Here is an 18,562-nt window from a genome sequence, read left to right as displayed (position 1 = left end):
ATTTTTCTTAAAAAAGAAAAATGAGGTCAAGATTGAGCAGATAGCTCAGTTGATAAATTGTTTGCTGTGCTGAAGCTAAGTTCAGATTCTCAACACCTACATAAAATGCCAGGCACAACAAGCTCATGCCAGTAACTCCAGACCATAGGAGACTATGGAGCTTGCTGTCTAGTCAGTCTAGCCAACTGGCAAGATCTATGTCCAGCAAGAGACCTCATTTAATAATATCTTGGAGAATGACAGAGGAGGATACTTAGCAACCCCTACTGGCCTGGAGACACATATCTAACACATATACATGTATTTAAGAAAAAAAAAGGGGGTTTAAGTCTTTCAAATTTAACATTGCTTTTTAAAAGTAAATGTGGCTGAGGTCAATGCACATCCAAGTTAGGGTAGAATTAGCATGGCAATTCCCTATCAGATTGTAGACTTCATATGGAAAACACACATATCTACACACTTAGCATGCTTAAGATAATAACAAACATTTAATATTAAAAACCTCAACGAACTAAAAATATAAAAAGACTTGCTCCGATTGGTAAAGGGTATCAGCAAAGTATAGTGACAGTCTGTTTTCCTTTTGCCATCCAAATCTTGTAGTTTAGAATAGTATTTTTCTAGCATGCTAGCATGCTCTAACCTCTGGGGATATTCCTAGTACTATACTTTCCACTGCCATGGCTCTCCTTAAAGAAAAATAAGAAAGGAAGGAAGGAAGGAAGGGAGGAAGGAAGGAAGGAAAGAAAGAAAGAGAGAGAAAGAAGCAAGCATATTCAAACTGAAAAGAGAAAATAAAATTTCTAAAGATGACACAACATTGAACATAAAACATTCCAAAATAAACTAAAAAACAATAATAACTAATGAGCTCAGTGAGATGCTATTATATTAGTATTAACTATATTTCTATAAACAATGACCGAAACAAAGACGAAATTAAGAAAATAGTTCACATACAACAGCATCTAAAAGAATAAAAATACTTAATATATTTAATAGGCCAGGTGTGGTGGTGGATACCTTTAATCCCAGCACTCAGGAGGCAAAGGCAGGCAAATTTCTGAGTTCGAGGCCAGCCTGGTCTACAGATTGAGTTCCAGGACAGCCAGGGCTACACAGAGAAAAAAACAAACAAACAAAAAAAAAGAAAGAAAGAAAGAATATATTTAATAGAAGGGGTGCAAGCCTTGTATGTTAATATTTAACTAAATTTAAAACAGATTATTTTGGAAAGACAAAGTAAAGGTTAGGATTCAACTATCCAAATAAAAGGAGTGAAGTTACACAGCACCCCCAGAAATCAACAAGTTAACGGAACAGAAGCCTTCAATAACTTTAATAGTAAAAACAGAATGTACCATTTCACATTTAATTTTACAATTTAGAGAGATTTGTTTCTACCCATTGATTTTTACAACTTGTAACGCTATCTCCACTAGAAAAGTGCTAAGAAAAAAATCAGATTAAAAAGATGATCATTTTTCTGATCACCTTTAGCAAGATTTTGAGATTAAGAAGCAGGCTTTTAGATTCAGGAACATACATACTAACCTGCGAAAGACACTCTGCATGTACATTATTCTTGGTTTTACGACTGCTCATGTCGATTAATTCAAATCCTAAAAAAGAAAATAGGGTGAATAAAATATAAAATTCTGTTTTAAAAGATAATTTAAAAACTACATTTACAGAGTCAAATACAAGTTCTTAAATATAAAAAATGTCTAAAATTTTCAAATGACAAACCTACAACTGCTTTTATTTGTTCATGAACAAGCTTACTTGGCACTCTCATTCATATGGCTTTCCTGATTACTCCTCCTCCCCCCTTCTCCATAAATGAACAACTCAAATATTTTTCTTTTTTTTCTTTTTTTTTTTTTTTTGGTTTTTCGAGACAGGGTTTCTCTATGTAGCCCTGGCTGTCCTGGCGCTCACTCTGTAGACCAGGCTGGCCTCGAACTCAGAAATCCACCTGCCTCTGCCTCCCGAGTGCTGGGATTAAAGGCGTGCGCCACCAACGCCCGGCTAATATTTTTCTTTTATACAAAATGTTTCTCCTACCCATCCATCCAGCTGGAATCATTCTTTACAGTACATCTTCCATTTTTGTTCTATGCAAGACCACCACAACCTACACAATAAGGTTTAATTAATAGCTTAGTTCAAGAAAACACAGTATATGGGTGAACGAAATGACAAAGAACCCAGGAATTCAGCAAAGAGAAAGATGGAAATGAAAAACTTAATAGCCAAGTAGAAAACCCAGGGAAAGTCTTTCTAGTACAATAGAACAGGAAAACACAGAATTATCAGAATTTAAGGCTTGAACGATTCAGGCAAAGAAAATGAGGGGGTTGGGGAATGTTGACACCACACAAGAACAGTGGAACACCATGAAAAGATCTAATCTTAAATTACAGACATAGATAAAAGAGAACTCAAAATCAAAATAATTCAGGTCTAAAAACAAACAAACAAACAAACAAAAAAGATTAAAGAAAATCTCCCCAAATTAAGGAAAGATATTCAGACACAAGAAGTATACAGAACACCAAATAATACTAGAAAAGAGGTCCTTATGGCATATTATGGTTAAAACATTAAACAGAACAAAGAGAGTACTGAAAGCAGTAAGAAACAAATCAAGACAACCACATGTTAATTATGATGGAAATGTATCACAACAATAGCTGATTTATCAACGGAAACCTTTAAAGCCAGAAGACTTTGGATGCCGTCTTATATACTGTACCCACCAAAACTACCTAAAATAGTTCAAGTAGAAAGAAAAGGTTTCAGTGAGTGAAACAAGCTAAAATAATTTGTGTCCTAAGTCCAATTAGATATAAGTTCTACTAGACACGTAGGGATAGTGTGTTAGTCTTAGCACGTATGCTAATATTATTGGTATCCTGCTCAGAAAGTCAATCCCTGTGGCCAAATAATTCAATCAGAATCAGGGTTGTCTGGTCTTATGCTGGGGTCCTTGATCCATTTGGGGTTGAGTTCTGTTTGTGTTGATAAATATGGATCTATTTGCATTATTCTACATCCAGCATAGCTTACTGCTATGTTGTGTTTTCTCCAATGTTGTATTATTCCAGAAAATAAGTCTATAGTTGTACGTACTTAGATGTGGGTCTCAAATTTGACTCCATTTGTCAATGTGTATGCTTTCAAGCCAATATCACTACCTGAATGCGATATACCTTAGCATTCTTTTTTTAAATTCAGGATTGTTTTGGCTATCCTGTCTGAAGGAGAGTGTATGCACTTCCATGAGGCAGAAAATTGTTAATTCAATTTCAGTGAAGAATTGTGTTAGAATTTGGATGAGGATTGTGTTGAATCTGTAGATGGCTTTGGGTAGAAAAGCAATATTCACTATCATAATCTTAACAATCTATGAGCATGAAGATCCTGTGGTCTTCTGGTCTCTTTCTTTTTCAATTTCTTTCATCGGTATCTTATTATACAACTCTTTCACGTGCTTGGTTAAAATTTTTTAACTGTGCTGACAGTACTCCCAAGAGCCAAAGATCATCTAATGAAAACCCCAACAGCAGACAAGAGAAATCCTCTTTTGAATTATTGGCCAGGGCTGTCTAGGAGATTCCCAAAACAAACATCCTACTGCTGTTTTTCTTGGTGACAGCAGGAGACCTGATGAAGAAACAGGGCCCAGAGATTTCTGAGTCTGAACTGACCTGAATGCCTCTCCCTAGGGACTAGCATTCATAGTACCGGAAGGTGCCATGCAAGCTTCAAAAGGAGGGAACAACCAACAGTTCTACATGACACCTCTGAAATGTGTCAATGACCAGCATAGCTCAATAACTCTGCAAATACATTGAAAACAACTGTTAGTGCAAGAATACTAAGGTAACAAGTTAAACAATTTCTTCCTACATGGAGAAACACTGGCAGATATTTAGGATTTCAATGTAATAGAGCAAGAGCAGAAACTGGAATAAAGATGGTTTCAGGTCACTGCCTGAATGCTCTTGGTGCAAAGAGGTTAGCCAGACATGGTGGTGCATACCTTACTTTCAGCACTAGATAGATTGAAGCAGGTGGATCCCTGAACTTGAAGATAGCCTGATCTACAAAAGGAGTTCCATGACAGCCAAGGCTACAGAGAAACTGTCTTGAAAACCAAAACGAAACGAAACGAAACCAACCAACCAACCAAACAAACAAACAAACAAGAAAACTTACAGAAAAACCAAGCCTTACACTTTAGAAGTCTAAGCACTTTCTTAAACTAATCTTCAGGAATTCTACTAATATCACTCAGAAAAACTACCTTTCTGTGGCAGGCATATTCTCTAGAAGTAACATAATCACAGAATATGTTGCAGTTCTTAACAGGACTTGTCTTCAGAAAAAAGTACTTTAACAGTATTTAACTAGAACTTTATCAGAAAGCCTAATTGCCAGGAAGACAACCAACCAACTTCAGTAGCCTCTACTAGGTAGTTCTGGGACAAATACAAAACTTGAGATCTAATGATAGGAATATAGAATGTTTCCCTACCTCCATACATTTAAGCAGGTTCCATTACCAGTTGAAGTTCTTATTTAAACTCCCCCCACATCACCCCCCAAAAAAAACAAACCCAAGCAAAACTTTATAGGAACAAGAGCAAAGACACAAGAACTTTTAGCTTTTTTTATCTGTTTTTTGGCAAACATCCTAAATCTGAACTTGATAAACATAAAATCTACTATAGATTTGCTTGCTGTCAGGCCTCCAACCCATACCAAGTCTTGTGAGACACCAAATGTAATCCTCTAGTATTAAAGAAGGAAATATTAAATGCTTGTAAACAAGTGCGCAAAACTCCCATTCAACAAAATACAACACTGATCCTTGATTTTTAAAAAAAAATATAGCAAAGTAGGACAAGAATATTTTTCGACATTGTAAATAAATATTAAGAAAAATATCTAGAGCTAGTGTGGTCGTTTGAATACACTTGACCCAGGAAGTGGCACTTTTACACTTCAAATGGTATAGTAAGTCTTATAAAATGTTAGGTAAGAAAAGTCAAAGACACAGATATAACGGGAAAAAATGGTCTTGTTTCACAGATATTATGACTGTCTATGTATAAAATCCTTAAACATCACATAATCCCTATTATGTTGTTTATGCATAAAAAATATGCAATGCTATTGCTTTCCTATAATAAACCTAATTTCCAAATTAAAATATATTCACATTTGCACACATGTCAAGTGCATATGTAAATGTGCTCACGTTCATGCTAACAGCCACACCCACCAGTGTGAGAGAGATAATTCTTTGGGCTTGGCGTTCTTGATCTGTTCAAGTATAAAAAGCGCTGAACCCTAGCAACATTGCATTATTAATTCACTGGTTCTTGCTTCTGAGAGTGGATGGAATCTGACTTCTCAAGTCACTGCTGCTGACTGAAACTTTCTTGTCATGATAAGACTAGAACCTGAAGCTGAGTGTATGTGCTTTTGTTAGACAATTTTACAACAGCAATAAGAAACTTACGGCTGTATTTATTTTCTTTGAGATTGATACTCATTTGGAACTCCCAAATTCAAGTTATTTAATACATAAGTACCTGTACAGCTGTGATTAAAACTACATGTTACCATACCCACCGAGAATTTTTATTAGTTATCATGGAAATTTAGAAGCAGTATGTTCTTTGATAGAATGGATAAACTGGTATAGCCCTGCAATGATTATTTCTGTGCTATAAAGCCATGAAGCCATGAAAAGCCAGGAATAAACTTTAGATAGCTACTCCTAAGTGAAAGAAGAACGTATTATTCAACTCTATAAATGACAAAAGAGGCAAAGCTTCAGAAACATTGACAACATATCAATGGCTGTCCGATGTCTGAGGAAAGTTAATAGGGGACAGTCACAAGAGATTTTTTTTTCCTCAGAATATATAATACAAAGACAATTTCATTGTCAATTCTGGACTTAAACAAATACAACTTACTAAGGCAAGAGTTCATACTAGAAACTAGGTCAATAGTAGAGAAGATTGGACAGTGTTTATTAGCAGGAATGTAGGAACTTACTCTAATCAAATTTACCTCTGGGGTACAAGAAGACATTTTAGATATTAAAACGACAAAATATTTTGAAACACTTTGTTTTTGTTATAAGGCAATAATTTCAAAGGTAAAAATCACTACTTTTTATGGTAGTTCAAGCTTTAATTTTGTATTTTAGACTTTAAAGCCAAGAGATTCATGGTAAATTCAAGGCCAGCCTAGGCAACACAGGGAGTCTATAAATAGCCTGGAACTACATAAGAAAATCTTGTCTTAAAAAACCAACAAAAAAGCAAAACACACAAACAAAAGAAGATGTACTTCTACATGGTTTATATTTAAAACCACCTCACTACTCTTTGTTACAGTTGAGACTAAAATATTTTGTTCTTTACTTGGCATTTTGCTTAGCCCAGGAAGGTTATAATATTGGGTCAAGTACTTGTCAGTTTCCTGTCTCAGAACATCTTTCAGTTATTTTATCTAATTCTTCTACTATTAAGCTTCAAATAATATTGCTTTTTCAATTTTAGGAATAATTATTAAAGATGATGTAGATGTAGCTTTTAATACAAATATCTTAGCCTTTTATATATCTTTTCACTATATATGAATGTAAGAGATATCAGTAATATGGTAACGAAAATGGATGAATTATAGCTTAATGTACCAATGAAGTTAAATCTTGGCAGCAAAAGAAAAGTAAAATACAATATATAATCTGTTTACATATATACAATATATTTGTTTACATATACTAAAAAAGCCAAACTAATTTTATATTTTTACTGACATAGGTGGTTAAGGATGCTAAAAGAAAAACCAAAAACCAGAGCACGCCTATTCTCTCACTGATACCTTACTTTTGGATAGATAGCTATTGAGTATTTCTGTAATTTCTAGTCCTAAACAACTGCTACTGGTCAACATATCCTTGCCACATATTCACAAAAATCATGAACTTATTTCATTTAAAGCAACAACAAAAAGAGTATATGAGGTTTAAAGTTATGGTTAAGGCAAACTGGACAGATCATCTTGCTGAAGCCAAAACACAGACATGTGCACACACTTGACAATAAGAGATATAAAGCAATCTAAAATTACATGGATCTAGAAAGAAGAGAGTCAGAGAAAAGCTCCATCCAGTCATTTCTGCCTAATAAAAAGGATGAGTCAACTGAGGCTTTGCTGGATTATGGTACAACACCACAGCTCAAGGTCCACCAAAATGGGTACTCAGAAACTACCCAGCTTACCTTGAGAAATTAAGGGCAACCTAATGAGGATAAGGGAAAATGGCAAGATTTTAACATATTTTTAAGTCTTGTAAAATGTTATGTCTATAGTAAGGAATCCAAGATTTAGATAGACGATTTATGACTGATAGTAACCCTAGGAATCTTTCCTAGTAAAGTGTTATTTCTCAAAAACACCATTATCCCATACCTACCTATTCCTCTAATTTCCTAAAGGATATAACTGCTGCACTCCCCTGAGAAATAAGTACATATTATAAGTCAGCAAAAACACACTCAAAAAAATTTATAACCTTGAATTCTTTGAATCAACAATGAAAGTGAAGGTTTAATTAGAGGAGGTAAGTACAAACACTTCCTTCTATGTTTTTTAAAGACAATGATATGCTGATACAACAATCCAGAAGGACTCTAAAGCATGACCAAGAATTCCACCTCCCCCCTCATCAGAGTAAAAAAGCAGACAAACCATAGCTAACAAAGTATTAAAAAAAAAAAGATTCTCGTTAAATGCAACAGGAATTAGATTTAGAGGGAATTTCTGCAAATTAATAAGAGAAGCTAAAAAAAAACCAAATAGAATGTTATCCTCAAAGTGTTGAAAACTATCCACAAAGCTGTAAGAAACCATAATTCCTCAGAACTGAAGGCAAAACAAGAGCTTTGAAGCAAAGAAATAAGAGAACTGGTTAAATACATTAAGGAACTTCTGCAGACTATCCTAAGAAAAGGAAAAGGATGCCAAAAAGACAGTTAGAAATGCAAGACATTAATCAGAAGAAAGTGGCCAAGATGTAGAAATATCTATGTCAATATTTATAGTTAATATTGCTGTCCAACATAAATGTAAATCCTAATTAATTTAACATTTTCTAGTATACTTAATAAAGCAAAAAAGTGAAAGTAGTTAAAATTTTAACAAGCAAATATAATGAGAAGCTGAGGTGTTTTACACACTTGTCAAATATAAAATGAAACAACAAAAGACTAAAATAAAATTCCTACGGTAAGTCAAACTACCTATAACAATACATTTCAAGTGCTCAAAAGTCACATGGGGCTGGTGGCAATTATACTGTCTAGCACAAGTTGAAGCCCTATGTCCTGGAGTTAAAGCTAAATAGAAAGTTCAAGAAACAATAACAACATATAAATTAAGAAAGAAACACTAAGTTGGGTGGTGGTGTCGCACGCCTTTAGTCCCAGCACTTGGGAGGCAGAGGCAGGCGGCTTTCTGAGTTCGAGGCCAGCCTGGTCTACAAAGTGAGTTCCAGGACAGCCAGGGCTACACAGAGAAACCCTGTCTCGAAAAAACGAAAAGAAAAAAAAAAAAAAAAAAAAAAGAAAAGAAAGTACTAAGAAAGTACTACTACAAGAACAGATTATCTATCTGCCACAATGCTATAAATCCTTGTGGAAAACAGCAAAATAGAAAAAGAAACTATACAAAAGACTTAAAAGGATGATTTAAAAGACAATTTCTGAATGAATAAATTCAAACTGCCAGTAAGTTTCTGAAAACAGTCAATATCACCAGTACAGAACTTTACTCAACACAGAGCAAATTATAAAACTACACTCATCAGATTGGCAAAATTAAAAGTTAGTTGTTGGTGAGATGGTACAAATAAGGATCACTCACACCTGAGGCCGGGGGATAAGACAGCATACCAGTCTAAATGTTTGGTGACACTGAATGAAGACAGCCACATACAACTCATAAAAATACATAGCTATATTCATATAAAAATTATGTAGCTACTCAGATCATTATTATGTAGCTATGTAGATCATTTAGTAGTAAAGAAATGAATACAAGTCAAAGTCCATTTAGACTAATGGTGGCTTAGTTAAAAAAAAAAACAGTGCTTATTTCTTAGAAACTCTTACACTACAACGAAAATATATAAATTACAGCAAAATGTATTAACAGGGTCAAATCTCAGCCAAGCAAATAAAGGGTCCGACTTAATAGGGACGGACCTACCTACAAGCAGATAAAAAGAGGCCAATTGAGAATTTGTTTAGAAACGCTGACATACGTTTTTACTAAAAGAAAAGCAGTGAATCACAAGAATCAAGATAATAGTAAGGTGGCACCAGAGGAAGAGCGGCCTGGAAGGAATTTGTGGGCCTGTGCCTGCCAGCTGCTACCCATGTTTTGGTTCTTGATTCATAGTGGTTACAAGTGATGTATGCTAAAGTCGTTCCCTACATCTGTGTTATGTGCAGTTTCCCACACATTTAGGCCCTTACACAAAACAGGACTTAAAAGTTTTACCTAGGCCATAATAGTTTTCTATAACAAGATTGAGATTTGGTTTTCTAATAAAATTTAAGGGTACTGGAGTTTTGTTTTGAGCCCATCTGACATAATTACCTCCCTAGGACGAAGGGGGAAAAAAAGCACCGTGCAATGGATACATTAAAGAGCGTACTGTATAGACTTGCACCAAGAACAATTTGGAAAATGTGTAACTTTAACAGACTGACTCCTACTGAGCAGAACTAAAATTGTTAAGACCAAGTAAAAGTAAGTGCGAAGATCTTCGATTTTGAATTTTTTATGTAACTTGGATTATTAAAGACGAGGTAATAATCCTCCAATGTATCTTGACAAAAACCAGCTAAAAGACTAACGAAGAAAGTTAAAATGGAAAAGAAGCCGTTATTTCACTATAAAAAAAGAAACACCAAGATAAAAAGCTTTCTCTTTAACTCCACAAGAAAAGAATATTTCAAGGCTTTTCTTTTTTAGTGACAAAACTCGGTATGAAAGACCGCACAATCCCAAGCATCCTCAAACGGGCAGTCTTTTGTGTTTGCAGCATTAAGGCAGAGAACATGCAGGGAGCCCTCACTCAGACCTTTCCTGCCCGTTCCTTGCCTACATGCCTACAGCTTCTCCAAAATCCCAAGGAAAACAGAAAAGTCAGGAAGGCAGGATGTGTCCATAGCCAGTATGAGCAAGGCTACCGTAGAAGCTGATCAAAAGGCACACATCTGGTTTGGTTTTTCCAAATAGGTCGCACGCTCTAAAGCAGGTAGTGCTTCTCTCTCTGCAGAAAACCCGATCTCTCAACACTGCCCAATCATGTTCCTCAACCAAAAGCCTTCTGTAGCCCGTCTCTGCTGAGCTCTGTGCCCGCTTCGTCCACAGCAGCTCGGGGAAGCCGAGAGCCAGGCGCAGGCCTCCTGCTTTAGGCCTACCGGGCCTGCACGAGCCTCCCACTCCCCTCAGATTGTCCACCCGCCCGTGGCCACTGCGGCCCTCACCTCGCCTACGAAACCAGCCTTACCTCTCCCAGTCAAGCCTGCCTAAATCGGGCAAAGCCGGCCGCCGCCGTCGGTGAGGACCAAAGGATGTTCACCACCTTCTCATCCCAGCTGCACCTACCGCAGCCCGGCGCGCACAGCAACTCCCAGCATGCGCGGCGACAGGCCCGCCTCGGCGGCCCCGCCCCGGCCCCGCCCCACCACGTGACCTGCTTTCGGGTCGGTCCCCGCCTACTTCCGTCCCTCCGCTCTCCCAGAGGAGGGAGGAGGCAGCTGGGGCTGCTCAAGAGTAGCAACTTCCTCCCTCTTCCCGCCCCCGCCCCGCTACCCCCTGCTTACAATGTCTTCCGGGTCGCCAGCGCCTTGGAGCCTTCTGGGAAAACCATCTCATTTCCTCCCCTCCCCCTCCTCCTTGCCGTCCACCAACCAGCCTCCCGTCAGAACGGGACATGCGCAGTGAGTGCCTCCCGTCTCGTCTCCCTGAGCCCCCCCTCCCCCCCAAGCAGAGAGACCCCAGCAGCAGCAGCAGCTGATGATGAAGAGAGAGGCAGTGGCAGAGGGGGGGCACCTTTTATTTCTATTTTTAAAGGGACAGGACACTAATTTTACCCCACTTCAACCTTGAATTGAGGGGGGGTGGGGGGAAGGCGGCTGAGTTCCTCCCCCACCCTCCAGCTCTGAGCCCCGAGTGGGGGAATTGAGCCCGAGAGAGGAGAGGAGTTTCTTCTTCTTAGAAAAACCCCCATCCACGACTCCTACCCGCTCAGCCCTCCACACGCCTGCTTCCAGAGCCCCCTCCACCCTCCTTCTCTGTGGCCGGGAGAGAAGGAGAGAAAGAGACCAAAAGCCTCTTAGCAACACAGACCCTTGGCTGCTGCTGCTGCTGCTGCTGCTGCTACTGCTGCTGCTGCTGCTGTTGCTGCTGCTGCTTGGCCCTGGCTGAAGACATCTCCCTACACCGGGAGCAGCCACTTCCCCAGCTCTCCTCCTCCTCCTTCGCCTCCTCCTCCTCCACTCCCCCCCTTTATTACCCTTTGTGTCATCCTCCACAGCTCCAGGGAAGGCACTCAAAAGTGGGGGGCAGGAAAGGTAAGTGTGTCTGTGGGGGCTCCATTGCCTTCCTCTGGCTCTGACTTTCACTCCGGGGCAGCAGTAGCACCAAACCTCATACGCAGTGGAGCTCCGGGGTGAGGAGGGGGTGGTGCTGGGGGGGGGGGAGTGAAGGAGGGGCCGGAGTGAGGAGGGGTGTGTGAGGTGGGGTGTCCACCCTGTCAGGGAAGGAAGGACACTTTTATTTTTATTTGCTGTTGTCAAAAGTGCTTTCTCCAGCTAACATCTGATTGTGTCTTGCTTCACTGGGGGAGAATACAAAAACAACCCCCTCCTTCCTCCAATGAGGCGCCAGGGAAAGAGACAGAAAAGAGGCATACTTTCTGGATGTCACTTAAAAAATTACGTTTGGAGAGATTTTTTTTTCCCCCTCTTTCCTCAGGAAAAGCTGCCTGCATTTGTTTCTGAGTGGGAAAATGTCGGGATCTGAATTGTGCTGGAACTGCTTTAACCAGTTGTAGACCTGAGTGTTTCTCTCTCTTTGCTTCTGTCTGTGGCTTGGATATTGACTTTAGTGTTGAAAGACTTGACTGGTTTTACGTTAGGTGTTTAGCTTCTCCATTTTTCATTTTGTCTGAATTGCATAGCGAATTTCAAATTTTAGTTCATAAGGCCTTTGGTTGGATTTTACACTTGTCTCTCTCTCTCTCTCTCTCTTTTTTTTTTTTTGTAAAAAATATTTGCTTCATTTTGACTATATATTTAAAGCTTAAAATGCTTAAAGTTTAAATGCCATTGGTATTCTCTTTTCCCACACACCTTTCTGGTATTTATTTTCCACAACATGGAAATATTAGATATTTCATAACTAACTTTTCCCCCTCTAATCGTTGTAACTTGTCTGAACGAGTAATCCCCATTGAAAACTTTATGTTGTTCTTGCTGCATACAAGGCCAGATCTCCCCATCAATATTTTGCTGGATTGGTATCACTTCAGTTTTAACTGAATTATTTATTTACTGTTGTAAATCGAGAAGAGGTTTTCATCTCAATTTTTGTTGTGAACAAATTGTTCACATCATATGTAACAAAATAAATTTCCAAAATAAACTTTAATGAGTTAAAAAAAATCATGAAGTTGTAGTTTGTTATAGATGGCTACAATCGAAAGGTAAATCTAGATTTAGATTTATAGAATAGCAGTCTTGATAAAAATAACTATTTTGTATTCCTATATGATATATTCTTATGGCTTTCATTTTATAGTGCTATATTTTATTTATATTTATATATTATACCTATATTTCAAAATAGAGAGCCAAATTTTATTCCAGCAGTACTAAAAATAGATTTCTGTTGTAGGCCTCATAGTTACAGCTTACATTAGGAGGTAATATTTTGTTTCATTTATCCATTTCTTTAGCCTTCTTTGAAAATGGATACACACATTCATATTCTATCTGTATGCTTCTCTCTCACTTTATAAAAACCGCATTGGTTTTTTTGATTCCATAATTTATGTCAGCAATAGAAAAGCAGTCATTCAATCAGCAAAAAGGATTGAAGAAATAAATCTATAAAGACATTTGGCATGTGATCTTTGACGTAGTATTACACTGTGATGATCCTTTCTTGTTTCACATTTTTTGCTTGATTGTAAAGCCAAAACATGATATATGCATATTTTAGTAACCTAAAAGCACTTCATACGTAGAACTTGTCTAGTAAAATTTTAATTACCAACCATATATAAAAGTAGACATTTACACAGAGAGTGGGGAACTATAGCAGTAATCAGTATGGTCCTTATTCTTTGATTTCTGTTATGAATTTGAACACTTTTTTTCACCTTTCTCTGAAATGTGATTGTTTCACTGAAGCAGAAATCAGTGCTAATCCCAAGTTGTTTCTCCCATAGTAATACTATTACTGGTCCACCTCAGATTTCTTGTCTTCTTCAAAACTCCTAACCATAATGTAACAGATAGAATTATAAGTATGCAGCTTGTATAGACAGTTGGGAGAGTGTTGGCCTAGTAGGCAGCTAAGTAAAAAATTTCAATCTTGAATTTAATGCCTGTGCTTACTTTGTGTTTCCTTTTTGTTGAGACAGGGTCTCAGATACTTAGCTGAGGCTGTCCGTGAGCACATGCCACCCTGCCTCAACCGTGTGAGCAGTGGGGTTACAGTGCTACCATACCTTGCATTAGTTCCTTTGGAAGCGCTCCTATTCACCTGTTTCCTACATAACCCCTACTTTGGTTAGAAGACTCTGCATTTTCTGTTAATGAGATAATGGCATGACTTAAAAACCTTTTATTCTAGTTTTAGTATGACTTATATTCTGAGTGTTAAATACTGTTGATATTTTAGGAAGATAATCTTTCACCTAGATAATACCTTTGAGGTCATATTACCTAACTCTTTATGTGCTGTGATATTTAGAAATACTGAAGAATTGAAGGATTCCATGGTTGGTTTTTTGTTTGTTTGTTTTTGTTGCTGTTGTTATTTTATTCATTTATTTATTTATGCCAGAAATGAAATTTTCATGCCTATTTCCATATGTAGTTATTGAAAGTAGTATACATAGGCTTTTCTCAAGACTGAGTCTATGATCTGGAACTCCATATCTAGACCAGAGTTGTTTTTAATTCCCAGAGATCCACCTACCCTCTGCTTCCTCTGTCCTGGGAGGAAAAGTGAGCAGCTAATATGCCTGTCTAAGCTAGTTCTTTTCTATGAACGTGAAGGTATATGACTTTAGAACTGTAATTTGCCCATTTGTAAAGCTACCGGAATTCGTTGTTGCCCATGACAATGAAGTAGTGCTGATTTCACTGCTTGTGGATTATTACCTTTCAGAATCAATCCTACTTTCTCAACTGCTGATCCCCTACCTCAGATCTCCAGTGAATCATTTCAGCAAATCTATTTCTTCCTTTTGTTTTGAGAACCCCTATTTACAACAACAATTAGTATTATAAATGTTTACTTGCAAGTTTGACTTAATGAACCACTTAAGGACAAAAGTTCACCTGATGAGAATTTGTATGCAACCTCGTTCATGGCAAACATGGTGCATAGTAGGGCCAAGTGGTTGGCATAATCCACATTAGTTTTAAAAATAGATCTATTTGATTTTTTCAACTAAGAAGTATAAAATTAACTTCTCCTTTTTCCCTCCTTATTGATACAATTTTTAATACATGGAAGTTTTTTATTTTCCTCAGAATTTTTTTCTTGATGTTTGCTATGGCTCTCACATTTCCTAATTAACAAGCAAATTAAATGCTGTTAAAAAGTATAGTGTTCAAAGAATTAAAAACGCATTCCCTTTGAGTCCTCATCAGGATAGAATTTGACAGAAGTGGCTTATTTTGACTATGAGATGACATAACTCTCGCTTGGACGGCCACTTGTTCAGGTGCCCTGAGTAGCTGGGGTTATTACGCTGTTCTTGGCAGCTCTGTGAAGCAGTTGTTGCTTAGGTGACATGTGTCCCTTTGTGTTTTTTTGGTTCTTACCCAGAGGATTATCAGCTTTCCAGTTTTCTATGGATGTGAAGATTTACATCTAGTCATCAGTGGGACCCCATGAAGTCAGCCAGAAAGCCTATACCAACTTTTGTATCTTTGTAAACTTTGTGGCATTTTGAATGTATGTGAAAAGTAGATTGTTCTTAGTTATTAATTAAACATCTATAGAGTATCTTCGTCTCTCAGGCATATGTTAGGCACTTGAAACCAAGGACAGTCTCTGCAACTCCATGTAAACGGATTTCATAATTGTATTCCACAGATGTATTGGTCAAATCTTTATTTTTTTTTTTTTTACCAAAAAATATTGACCATATGAGTACTGTTAGAACAATGCCTATTTTAGGAGATTATATTACTATATTTTATTAAAGTAGACAAATATAAGAAAATTTCTATTTAATACTGTACTTTAGGGGTTTTCAATTGACACACAATTCATCTATTAGACTATAAAGCTATCTATGTGGCTACCGCTGCTGGGTTTTATTCTAACTATAATTCTTTAACTTGAAGATAATTTAAAATGTTTATTAATTTTTTTCAAATTAAAAAAGACAGTTCTCTCCAGATTTCATAGTTTGCCCTCAGTATATATTTAGACCTCATATAGCAGATATTAAAGGTGTACATTTTCATTTTGAGTGTTTGTACCATATTTTAAGCAATTCATAACAATATCATTGAAGTTCACTAAATTAGTACCAACTTTGTATGAGTTTTGGGATTTTTAGTATATACTGTACATATTACTTCACGATCCTCATGAAAAAGTTTCTCATTTTATTTCTTAAACATTTGCAATGTTTGATACTACTTCTATAGTTTTAATAAAATGAGTTAGAACTTTTTCAATAGATGAATTCTTTAGAAAGCAAAGACTCTGATATCGGTTTCTGTAATAGCTTTAAATCATAATTGAAAAGTACCCTGGAGAGCAAAAGCTACACTTGCTCCTCAGGTTCGACTGTGTATGTTTTAGAATAGTGTTGATTCACAGTTGAAGAAAAGGGGTGGATACCTCTTCTGGCTAGTTTAATACCTTTGAGAAGTGAATAGACTAACTGATAAATTCTTAAGTCTTTCACAGTCATTCTTAGGTTTCTATTCTAGAAGTATTCATTATTTTTTTGAAATGTATAGCACCTTAGTGAATATATATCAGTTTTACTCAGTCTTTACATTTGCATTATTGTGTCGTGTTCCATATGTGGAAAGTGTTTACCAACCAAGGAGTATTAAATTATTATACGATATTATGTTAGACATAGGGTAGTTAATTCAAAATACAATCATAATAAAGAGTTTATCAATCTGTGCCATGGAAAGAACTAATAGAATAATGGCTCCAGTAACTTTATAAGTAAGATAATGGAAAATTTTTCACAGTGTATAAGGATAGAAACAAACAAACAAACAAACAAACCAAAAAGCATCACTCTGTCATACAGAACACTGTGCCACTTAAATCATAAAGCCAGTCTTCTCTTTACATAGCAAAATATTTCAGAATTCTTCATATTCAACTTCCTGTTACATGCATGGAGTTACATGCAGTGTTTTGCTAAATGAAGTTAAGTTGGAGGCTACAACAGTATGTAGCAAGATATTTCTTCTAACAGTTTTTATACATACATTCATTTTGTTGGTAGAATACCACAAAACAACAGGGTATTGAAGACCATCTTCAAAAGTTAAAAGATTTTAAATTTAACCAGTAAGAGTTGATTTTTCTTTTGTTTGGCTTTTTTTGCTTCTGTTGCTTTCTTTAATGAAAAAGAATACTTTTTTTGTTGTTGTTCATTAATCTTTATGTTCCTTCTTAGTAAATGCATTTTCATACTGTCTACTCAGGTTGACTGTCATCAAATGGGCAGTATTCCATTCTTTGAAAACATTTAATGCTAAGGAACTCTGTTTCTGTTGGAGCTCAGAATAGATAATTACAAATGCTATCTGACATATGAGAAAACTTTTTTTTTAAGTCCACATATTTTTTATTAGGTATTTTCTTCATTTACATTTCCAGTGCTATCCCAAAATTCCCCCATGCCCTCCCCGACATATGAGAAAACTTTTTAAACTTGGGAGAGAATAAGTCTGTGGTCCAAAATTCTTTTTTTTTTTTTTTTTAGAAAACCTAAAATTAAGTTAAAAGTAAGAATTCTAACTCTTTTATCAGTTCTATTTGAGATATAAGTATATTACATAATAATTTAATATTTAAATAACTGTGTAAGTCTTCAAAGAGAAAAAGAGGTGACATATTTATAGATTAACACACAATCTGTATTTTCTAACATAGGTTGGCATACAGGAAATAAAAATTGCTAATGATGTCAAAGCAACTACAAAGCTTGTACTTCATTCAAAGTTGGGTATGACAAATTTTGATGTAGCATGATTGGCTTGTAAAGCTTTGTCTTAGAGAAATTTTCATTAAATTCCATAGCATTAAACAAATTATTAGAATATATTACCTTCAAGGAATAAAATGAGTTATGTAATAAACTATCAACCTACCTTGCATGGTAGAAAATTTGTGGAAAAAATTATTTTTTACTAAAACTTTTGTTAGGTAAACAGATTTAGTAATCTGGAAATTTTTTGGTTTGTTGTTACGGTTAAACCTAAATTCTTGATCCTACCTTGTTACCATACTTCTTAACTGGATGTCTGTATGTCAGAACCTAGAAATAAATAAGGAAATGTTTCCTAAGACCCAGTCTTATATTTTATTTGCATCTCTTCTTCTTGCTATGGTTATTGTTTTTTATTACTACAAGTACAAAAATGTTAGCCATAACTATTAATCCATTCTTGAAATAGGGTTCAAAAAACATGGTCAAGGAAACAAAATACTGACATTTTAAGTTGTTTCTCTTCATTTGGGATTTGCTAATTAAAGTGAAAGTGCCATAAAATGGAAAGAGAAAAGGACTTTTATTTAAAAAATCAAATATAGAGCTTGTCATTATTAAATATTACATAGCAAAATATTTACAAACACAGTAGAGACAGGGTTTATTTTTTTAAAGCATTATTCCAAAACTATTTTCCTCCTCCTACATTTATCACAATGGAGCTTTTGCTAAAGGATTTCTTGGCCATTTTAGAGACTAATCTAGTTAAAAGGTTTGTTTATGCTTCCCAGCTCCGTGCTGCTGATGGCATTAGAATGCTGGCCAGAGCCAGACATCTAACTGTTTATAACATTCACATTTCAATTAAAGCTACAGTGTTTAGTTCACTGTGTATCAGCAAGCCCATACCAGCTAAAAGGATTGCTGGTAATGTTTGTGATGATTTTGTGTTGCAGTCGGCTTTGCTAGATTTTGCAGCTCCCAAGAATATATTTTTTTAATATAGGAAGTGTTAGC

At 36.3% G+C, this 18,562-nt stretch overlaps 2 protein-coding genes across 18 annotated transcripts in view; one reads left to right on the top strand and one right to left on the bottom strand.

Annotated features, from left to right (window-relative positions):
* Orc4 (origin recognition complex subunit 4) overlaps nucleotides 1–11,773 on the bottom strand; it is a 47,315-nt gene extending 35,542 nt beyond the window's left edge. For 2 of the 7 annotated variants that reach the window (XM_085834932.1, XM_021182675.3), the window contains exons 1-2: nucleotides 11,458–11,569; nucleotides 1,558–1,625 (exon numbers count right to left, since the gene is read on the bottom strand). Coding sequence is in view for 5 of the 7 variants with exons in the window: in XM_021182675.3 (XP_021038334.1) it covers nucleotides 1,558–1,608 (51 nt within the window). In the remaining 2 variants the exon portion in view is untranslated. Of the gene's footprint in view, nucleotides 1–1,557; nucleotides 1,626–3,716; nucleotides 3,864–10,615; nucleotides 10,770–11,457; nucleotides 11,570–11,623 lie in introns of those variants that run through there. The other 5 variants (XM_085834931.1, XM_021182656.3, XM_029474054.2 and 2 more) reach the window with 4 other exon arrangements.
* Mbd5 (methyl-CpG binding domain protein 5) overlaps nucleotides 10,941–18,562 on the top strand; it is a 377,887-nt gene continuing 370,265 nt past the window's right edge. For 8 of the 11 annotated variants that reach the window (XM_085834930.1, XM_085834928.1, XM_085834921.1 and 5 more), the window contains exon 1: nucleotides 11,585–11,681. The gene's annotated coding sequence lies outside the window, so the exon portion shown is untranslated. Of the gene's footprint in view, nucleotides 11,049–11,584; nucleotides 11,682–18,562 lie in introns of those variants that run through there. The other 3 variants (XM_029474046.2, XM_085834925.1, XM_085834920.1) reach the window with 2 other exon arrangements.

Source organism: Mus caroli, unplaced genomic scaffold (genome assembly GCF_978045245.1).
Source record: "Mus caroli unplaced genomic scaffold, Mus_caroli_1 scaffold_2, whole genome shotgun sequence".
Taxonomy (NCBI): domain Eukaryota; kingdom Metazoa; phylum Chordata; class Mammalia; order Rodentia; family Muridae; genus Mus; species Mus caroli.
The sequence above is the reverse complement of the archived record's forward strand: the minus strand, read 5'-3'. Positions and strand labels throughout refer to the sequence as shown.